The sequence below is a fragment of the Alosa pseudoharengus genome, unplaced genomic scaffold (genome assembly GCF_046254945.1).
Source record: "Alosa pseudoharengus isolate Yale_2024_CS ecotype anadromous, Long Island Sound unplaced genomic scaffold, YU_APseudo_1.1 YU_APseudo_1.1_scf_16, whole genome shotgun sequence".
NCBI classification, from domain to species: Eukaryota; Metazoa; Chordata; class Actinopteri; order Clupeiformes; family Clupeidae; genus Alosa; species Alosa pseudoharengus.
In genome coordinates, this window is record NW_027468630.1 from 29,013,998 (window position 1) to 29,023,359 (window position 9,362).

General features: G+C 44.7%; 1 protein-coding gene across 3 annotated transcripts in view; it reads right to left on the reverse strand.

Annotated features, from left to right (window-relative positions):
* Positions 1-3,439, reverse strand: part of gria2b (glutamate receptor, ionotropic, AMPA 2b) — a 45,021-nt gene extending 41,582 nt beyond the window's left edge. For all 3 annotated transcript variants that reach the window (XM_076287615.1, XM_076287614.1, XM_076287613.1), the window contains exons 1-2: positions 3,307-3,439; positions 2,986-3,126 (exon numbers count right to left, since the gene is read on the reverse strand). In XM_076287615.1, coding sequence (XP_076143730.1) covers positions 2,986-3,126; positions 3,307-3,391 — 226 coding nt within the window. In that variant the 5' untranslated portion in view covers positions 3,392-3,439. The remainder of the gene's footprint in view (positions 1-2,985; positions 3,127-3,306) is intronic.
* Between the last annotated feature and the right edge of the window lie 5,923 nt (positions 3,440-9,362).

Below are 9,362 nucleotides of genomic sequence, written 5' to 3' on the forward strand. Positions count from 1 at the left end.
ACCACCGAAGCCTGACCATACAGTACACACACACACCTGGGGAGCTGCTCAAGCATTCTATTCTTCTCCGCTGAACCAAAAAAGGCAAGGCCAAGCCCCGGAACACAACCGTCTCTGCAGCACTCTATATTTATATACAATCAATAGAGGAACAGGAGCAACACAGCCCATTTTAGACTCCTTGAAAGGCCAGACTGGCAGGAGTGTATATATGTGTGTGTGTGTGTGTGTGTGTGTGTGTGTGTGTGTGTGTGTGTGTGCGGGATGGGCGACCATGAGAGGCTCGGAGTGTGTGAACCTGTGAGAGCTAGTGCATGTGCCATGTTCTCACCCTGCTGCTGTTAATGTGTGGTGGGATGGTGGTGGCAACAAGCACATACTCACGCTGCCGTACATAAACACCATATGACCACACTGCTCAGCCAACAAGGAGCCCCAACCACCCCGCCACACCTGCCCCAACCACCCCACCACACCTGCCCCAACCACCCCGCCAAACCTGCCCCAACCACCCCGCCACACCTGCCCCAACCACCCCACCACACCTGCCCCTCACCGGCTCCACACCTGCCCCAACCACCCCGCCACACCTGCCCCTCACCGGCTCCACACCTGCCCCAACCACTCCACCACACCTGCCCCTCACCTGCTCCATACCTGCCCCAACCCCTCCACCACACCTGCCCCTCACCACCCCACCAAACCTGACCCTCACTGGCTCCACACCTGCCCCCACCACATCTGCCCCTCACCACCCCACCACACCTGCCCCTCACTGGCTCCACACCTGCCCCAACCACCCCACCACACCTGCTCCATCCACCCCACTACACCTGCCCCTCACTGGCTCCACACATACAAAAGCATGACGGAGAAGTAAACTCCACTCAAAAAAAAAGTTTACAAAAAAAAAAAAAATCAAAATTATGAGGAAAATGTGTATTATTATAGCTTATCAATCAATGTTTCTTCATATGAAACTGTGAGACCAGCACTCATTTTAACCCTGAAAACTTCTTAAAATAACCCCTAAAACAGGGAGTCTTAACAGATTTCATGTGACAGAGAGAACAAAGGGCACCCCTAAAACTCTGGGGCTGTTTTCATCTTTGGTTGTTTTGGTCCCTTCACCTCAGTTCTCAGTCAAGAGCTCTCTTGAGAGAGTAACATTGATGCAGTCACTCGTTAATGCACTGGGAGATGGAGATGGCTGTTGTGTTTCAGTAATGCAATTACTCATCGCCTAACCTTTACAAAAATGTCTCCATCGAAAATGTCAGTTTAGTGTGGTCATGTTGTAAACGAGCTTCCGCCACCAGGCAAATCTGCTAGGCACAGTCCATCTTGCTGACTGAACTGATTTACACACAGAGGAAGCAAGAAGTGTTGCTCTTCATGAAATTATCAAAAGGTTTCAGGCCTACTAAAATTCCAAATGACTTGACATCTCCCGAATGTAACTTTTAGCATTCTCTAATACGATTTGATTGATTTTGATTTAATGGGCATTACAGATAAATTTTCCTCTGAAGAGGTTTTAATGGGGCACGATAAACCGAACAGGAGAGATGGGTTCCTGAGTCTGCTTCTGGATACAAGAGCTGCTGACGAACACTGCCCTCTAGAGGCAGAGGCTGGGAAAATAGATTGAAAACGGACCCGCTCTCTCATCACGGAAAGCTCACCTTCCACCCTTAAAATCTCGGTCGACCGGAGATTCTTTTGCATGAGGGGCATTTACAGTAAAGCTACGACTTTTGATCATATGTCCGGACAAATTAAACAGCAGGGGGTGTGAATCTCACACTATTACCGCTTATCACGAAAAGGGGCAGAGTTTGGAGGGGAAAGAGCATAATTCGTCTTTTGTAACCTAGTAGCCTACTAATATGTGACCGTCTTCAATTCCACTCATTATCAGCGGCTCTGGATATCCCGGCTACCCAAGCAAGCTTACGCAGAAAAACGGAATATTTCGCACTGAATGTCAAAGCTATTCCAGTTCGAGATTTTACTGTTTTATCATTTAGGCTACATGCCTTTTTGAAGCGTCTACCAAAGCCAACTTCAGTTTTCTGATCCTAAAGATTAATAGCAGGTCTTAACTAAACAACAGTAAATGGAGCAAATTGATCACTGTGAGTTGTTAGCCGTCGCTTAGTCGGTGGCCTGTCAAAGCTTGTTGCGCTGCCATTTTCGGAGACTACTTTTTAAATGCACACTTTTTGTGTTCCTTGGGTAGACCAGGTACGGGGGAAGCAACATCGTTGATGCAATTCTCTTAAAAGCAGAAAAGTGTCGACAAATTCTGTGTGTGTGTGTGTGTGTGTGTGTGTGTGTGTGTGTGCGTGCGTGCGCGCGCGAGAGAGAGTGACACACACCTGTGAGACATTCAGCCTTGAAGCCTTTCACACTTATTGCTTAGCAACCGTGCTTGACTCATTTCGGTGTGAATAGGCTTTGCTATGAATAAGTTATATCTCATAACGTAATTAAATCTAAGAAACACCTTAGCTTGGGATAAGATCAGGAAAGCAAACAGACAAATTCAGAAACCCAAGAGAAATGTCCTGTTGTATGCATTCGTATCATTGATGATTATTAATCCACTGTGAATTTAGCATATTTATTTCTCCCTTTCCCTTTGCATATTTTCAAATCAGGAAATTGTCTATCAGTCATAATAGGTGTATATATGCTGGGGTGCGGGTTCAAACGCGGTTTTGCGCCGTGCCGACCGCGCGCCTCGAAAAGAGGAACGTTCACATTTTGGCACTCTGAATCTGACAGCGAGCCAGGTCACGTCCTGTCATTCAAATACATTGCATTATCCTTGTGCAAAATGTATGACGGTCGTAATGCTTTAGACTATCCTAATTGTGTGACGTGTGTAAACTCCATATTTATTTGGTCAATAAAACGTATGAAAATGGAAACACATTTGAATAGAAGGTAAGTGTATGTTTTAGAAAAGTAAAAACTTACAACAATTGGTGACAGCGAAACTGTTTGCTACTTCCAGATTGTCAATGTGGGGCGTCAGTCTGAATTCGGGGGTAACATATTGAACCATCCCTATCCGAAAAGCACTGTACTCCTGATCCGCGCCCCTTGGGAAAAGACCCCCTGGAACAAAAAGAAAAAAAAACTTAATCACATATGCATTTAATGACAAATAGCCTCCTCAGTAAATATTAAGACATTTCCTATTTTAAATGATTGTGTGAAAATTGCATAAATGTAAATGTGTACTTTCTTTACAGGATTTCATAGAGCTTTTTCGTGTGAAATGAGTACCATACATACCTATCTGCACACTCTGGGACCCTCCGGCCGTTAAGCCCCAGAAGAGAGGCAGAAACAAAGAACGAAAACTCATAGTCGTGTGCATCTCCACAAAAAGAAACCACCTGGATACATCCACCGAATCGGTAGAATATTCCTTGTCCGCTCTGAGCCACAGTCAATATTAGATCCGACACATGTTAGAGACGGGCGGTTCAGGGGTGGGGAAGCGCGTTTTCTGCAGGTGGTTACTCGGAGGAAAGCTCCGAGTCCTGGTGCCAGTAGCTGGGTCTAATGCCAATGGATCGTCTTTTCCCCCACCTCCTTCGCCCTCTTCTGAGTTGCTACCTTTGTGAACGCTCGGAAACACTAGACGTCTCCTCACTGCTCGCACCAGATCCCCCCCTAGCCAGCCCCGAGCCAATGATGTGTGGAGCCGAAAAGGCACGAGCGAAGCCGAGCCGCGCCTCAATGAAGTCCACACATAATCGAATGTCGAGGGTTCGCCAGTAGCGTTTTTATTAGTGGAGAAATCAGTGCATTCATTTATTAAAAAGTTATCATTTTTGAGCTCAGATACAAGTTGTGATAGGAAGTAGATTAGATTTTGAAGTATCAGAACATAACAGTAGGCCTATCAGATTTACATTTGTGTTGATTAGGCAATGGTTGTTATTAGCCTATTATTAGTAGGCTAGTAGCCTATTAGTAGCAGTAGTAGGCTAGGCCTAGTAGTAGTAGGTCTAAACATGTTTACAGTTTCTTACAGCAGGAAAAAGGCAATTGCAAAGTTTCAGCTTCAGTGCATGTTTGCCTATAACATTATCAAGCGAATAATAGGACTATAATGAAATGAAATACATAAATAAATGAATGAATGAGTGAATATTACCCACAAACAAATCAACCAGCACGTTGCATGGCAACCAGACAAGGCGGTAGGCTACCTTTCAAAAGAAAAGCAACAAGCAATGCATTCATACATCACTCATTGCAAAGTTCGTATTAGGCCCTGGCAATTTTCTCCTGGATCGGTCCACCACTGGACCGACGACCCCCCCGCCCAAAAAAATAAATAAATAAAAAAATAAATAAATAAATAAAAATAAATAAATAAAAATAACAAACACACAGTATTATGCTGTAGCAACACTTCATACACTGAACCCAAACATTTAGATTTGGACCTATTCCTAATCACAATAACACGGGGGTCCGGGGGTCTCTCTCTTTAAAGTGATTTGAGAGGGACAGGATTCAGGGATAGGCTACTAAAGACAAGCTTATCTTCTGTGTGTCTCACGTCATGTTACCCCATGCATTAAACCAGGGGTTCTCAAACTTTTGTGGGCCTGGACTGGAAAATTCTCCAAGGACCCCTCAAAATCGCAACACATAAAACTTAAGTTAATCATGTAGCTGTATAGCTTTTCCTACACAGTGTGTAGGATTTTTTTTTAAAAGGATTGTTGTTTCTTTGTCAAATGTAGGCCTATTGTATTGAACACATAGTGTTTGCTTCACATAACTTTCATTTTGTTGGCGGTTAATTAATAGTAAAGTGTTTTGATGTAATGTATCAGCAGATCAATTGGGCAAATACTGATACTGTAGCATTTTTCGCCATATAAGACAATTTCATATTTTGTAGCAAACTTTGTCAGGGACCCCCTGACAATGTGCTGCGGACCCCACTTTGAGAACCATGCATTAAACCACATGTCACTGCTTGACTAAATGAAAAATATAGGCTACTGAACATGGACATCGTCATAGTTGACAGAAATTACGTTTTGTGCCAACATGTTGTAGAAACACAAACACAGGCTTTATTTGGTGCAAATCTTCTCCTTTACTTTGGTTATAGTAGCCTACGCGATTCACATTAACTGTAGGCTATCACCACAAGTGTATACTAAACCGTTCGTTACTAACCTACCAGTTGATAGCCTACTTTTTACATGCATCGACTGGCAATTGATTGTGCATCTAATGTAACACTCGGTGGAGAGACCACTTTCCAAGTTTTACTTTTACTTTCGTTGTGAGCTAAAAGGCTAGGCCTACTATGGGAAATACTTTGAAGTTCCTTTTGAGTAGGATCAGCTCCAAAAATGAATGGGTTTTCTTTAACCTGTGCTACACTTTTCCACCAAGTTTTGCGAAAATTGTAGGCTACCCGTATTTTTTTTTTATGTTGACAGAACCGCACTATAGCCTACATGGTGCAGTAAATGGAAGCTCTTGCTAGCGTGTTCAACTAACGTCTATAAAAACAATATATTTATGGAATAAAACTAGACCTCTGATTGCTGTTTACGGTTAAACTGCGATAATGTGAACACCAGCCAGCGGAGGGCACTTACACAGGCTAGGCTACCATGCACTCGAACTAGCGGCTGCTTGGACAAATCCACTTGAGGGGTGGGGCAGGGGGGCGCGATCGTAACACACACCTGTCATGAAGAGGCCAAAATGATTGACCTGTCACCCCCCAAGCCAAATGGATGCAACTGCATGTATAGGCTATAGGCCTAGTATGACTGGCCGCAAATAGGCGAAATAACTTTTTAAAAACGTAAACCGGCCCACGCGGGCATTTGCCCGGTTGTACAGATTACCAGTCCGAGCCTGAGTGTAGGTGATAGGTAGGCCTATGTACATGGAATCCCATTGCAAAGCCAGGCAGACAGCACCGATAGACCTGTGGTGATTTCTTACGGTGTGGAATGTGTAGATGACCATTGCAAAGCCAGGCAGGCTCAGCACCATGGACAGGGCCCGTTACTTTCCATTGCTCCAACTGGATCATCGTTACCATGGCTACTGTCACGTTGCAATGTTGTGTCTGGCATTTACCTGGTTAACTGTTGAATGTTTTGGGGGGTAAATAAATATAGATAGGCTATAAGCTACACGTTTCTGGGTGAGGAAAGGGAAGAGAGTGTGGTGTAGATAGATGTTGGTAGCCAGCTTGTTTTCCTGGTGGAGGTTGGGTGGGAGGGAGCCTATCGGTCTCTTTATTTCTTTTCTTTTTTTCGAACACAACCGTTTCCTTTCATGGGCTATTTACATTTCCAGCGCGGCTGTGCTTTAGTGCACATTAAAAGCCTCACAGAGGAAGATGGCATTTTCACAGGGCTTTCTGCATTTTTATGAACAGAATGCCCACGGGACTTTAGACTCCTTGTGGCATTTGCAGGGTATGTTTTGCATCTTATTGCATATATCCATCACATCCTAACAGGCGGAGCAGCCTGTTAGGATGTGATGCCAGCACACTTTTGGTTCACCATATTGGTACCTTTACCTTTAAGCCAAGTTCATACAGTGCCACTGGATGAAAGTTTTCCTTATTGATATGCATGGATTGAAAGGAAATGGGGTTCATCTGTGGGGAATTCAGGAATTGTGTTTTCTAAAAGTGAGTGAGTCAGTGGTGGAATCAGAGGAGACTGTTTCTAAGGGGTTGGGTGGCGACCTCTTCTCCTCATACCCACAATGCAATGTGTGTGTGTGGGGGGGGGGGGGAGGGGGTCGCGTGGCTCTGTCCTCAGAGCTTTGTGCTGTGGTACACCACAGGTCAGGTGTGTGTGTGCGTGTGTAGTAGGGTTGCATGTGTGCCTGCACTTCTTCAGTCGAATGGTTTTCTGTGATGAACGGCAACATTGCATAATTCAGCTGCATCACTTGTGTTTGTATCTGTGTGTGTGTGTGTGTGTGTGTGTGTGTGTGTGTGTGTGTGTGTGTGTGTGTGTGTGTGTGTGTGTACTTTGCTCCAGAGGTTGTGTGCCTGATGACTTGTGAAATTCCTCTGCTATTTCCTGAATATTCATCACCCTCTTCCCTAATTGCATCCTTGCCACCCACATCCGTGACATAGTAGCCCACATACAGAATATGTGTGCCTGGTGTGTGTGTGTGTGTGTGTGTGTGTGTGTGTGCAACTGACATATTGCCGTTACAAACTAACACATGCATTTCTATGGAGGATTTTTTTAGTTCTGTGTCTCCTCATTAGAAATTCTCTGTTTGTGGTTAATCAAGTTAGTTTGCATGCTAAATGACTGTGGTAAGCTGAGTTATCCTATGTTTGAATGACTTGGTATGGTAACCTAATGGTAATGGTAACCTAACTTAGTCTGTGTACCAAATGGAGTTATAACTTTTCATTCTTTATGAAGCTGAAGACAAGGTTGTTTTTCAGGGAGAGGAGGCATTTCTGGGGAGAGATGGAGGCAGAAGTGGTGTGCGGAAAATTACTGTGGGAGAACAACTGGACCCTGAAGTCTAATATTTCCAGGGTCAACATTGGAAAGCTAAGTGATAGTAAAAACCCAAGGGAGCTGTAGCAGATGAGGGAGCTGTAGCAGATGAGGGAGCTGTAGCAGGAGCTGTAAACAGGTATGTTTATTTATTTATTTATCTATTTATTTATTGCTGCTCTGTTTGAGTACTGATGGAACCATTTGAAGGCGTCCCTGTTGTGAAAAACACGGGCATGGAGAAATAATGATCATTTATGGCCTAAACTGGCTTCCTGTTATTGGTGAAGAATATTGTTTATTGGGTGGTAGTAGTGTAGTGGCTAAAGAAGCTGGGCTAACATGCAGTAACTAGAAAAGTTGCTCCGGGGACAATGGCCCTTGTAATATAATTGACATATGTACTGTATGTCGCTTTGGATGAAAGTGTTTAAATGTAAATCTTAACCTGCAATATGGAAAACATTTTATCCGAGGATGACCACGGAAAACTGGAAATAAGGCATCTTGTTCCTCTCTCCCATTTATACTCAAGTGCAATTCCATTTTCCTGCCCAGCGTAGGTACTTGACCAAAGACTTTCAAAAGCCAATTGTTGGTGAGTGTCTTCTTTAAGAAGGACAAAATTCTAGAGTAAGAGATAAAATCAGTTAAAAGGCTTTATTCACTCAATACATTTCTGTCATTGCTGTACACAAAAAACTGAAAAGCAATTTGAAATGGGACTTTTGTAAATGAATCCGGTGTGTGTACATTTGTGTCTCCTGGTTTGTGCTGAGTCCCCTATCGAGGCCACCATACCACTCATGGGGTCACGCGGCCAGGTGAGTTATGAAGTGATGGGTTGTTGTGATGCTGGTCGTGACCTGTCCCCTGACAATACGACACAGATCAGGGAGAGCTGATTGTGGCCGTTTAGAGAGATTATTTCGGGGGGCCCTACAATGCATCATACAGGCTTGTTGCTTTTCCAAGGCTGTCTGCTACCCTCTAATATAATCTAGTCAGCCTCCTAGAGTGTGTCCAAGGTCCTTCTTTCCACTTTCATCCCGTCTATCTCCATCTCTCTCAATTTCTCTCTCTCCCTCTCCAACCCCCCCCCTCTCTCCCTCTCTCTCCATCTCTCTCCACCCCCCCTCTCTCGCCATGCCCCCCCTCTCCATTCTCTCTCTCTCTCTCTCTCTCTCTCTCTCTCTCTCTCTCTCTCTCTCTCTCTCTCTTTCTTTCTCTCTTTCTCTCTGTCAGTGGCCAGGGTTATTGGTGACCAGTGCTAAGGTCAGCCAGTGGCCAGTGTTATTGGTGACCAGTGCTAAGGTCAGCTAGCCTGACGAGCCAGACCCACATTAAAATGTAGGGTCTGGGCACTCACCGTTCCAAATGCTCAGTCCGAGGGGCAGGATAATCGGTTGTCTTTCAAATTCCCTCTGCACGCAATCGGACAGCGCTGAGTCCCACCAGTGCGTTTTCCCACCAGCGGAGTTGGCTAGTTCAAACTTTTGCCATCTTAAAACAAGCTTAACTCGTGTCACACTGTTGGCCAACAGCAACATCCATCTTCTTTGTTTTCAAGTAGCAGGGAATTCAAGCCAAACCGTTGCAACTCTGCCATCAACTCTGCCATCTGCCATTATGTTAAGCCCGCCTAACGACTCTATACACGATTTGATTGGCCTGATAGAAGTTTAATTTTTCGAGCTCACAAGCCAACGGAGAGTTGCTAGACTAGCCCTGGAAGCAAATGGTGCGGGCCTTGGGATTGGCTGGCAGGAGTCTGAGTCTGGATCCTGTGGGTATTTGAGCCCCCAGTATGGG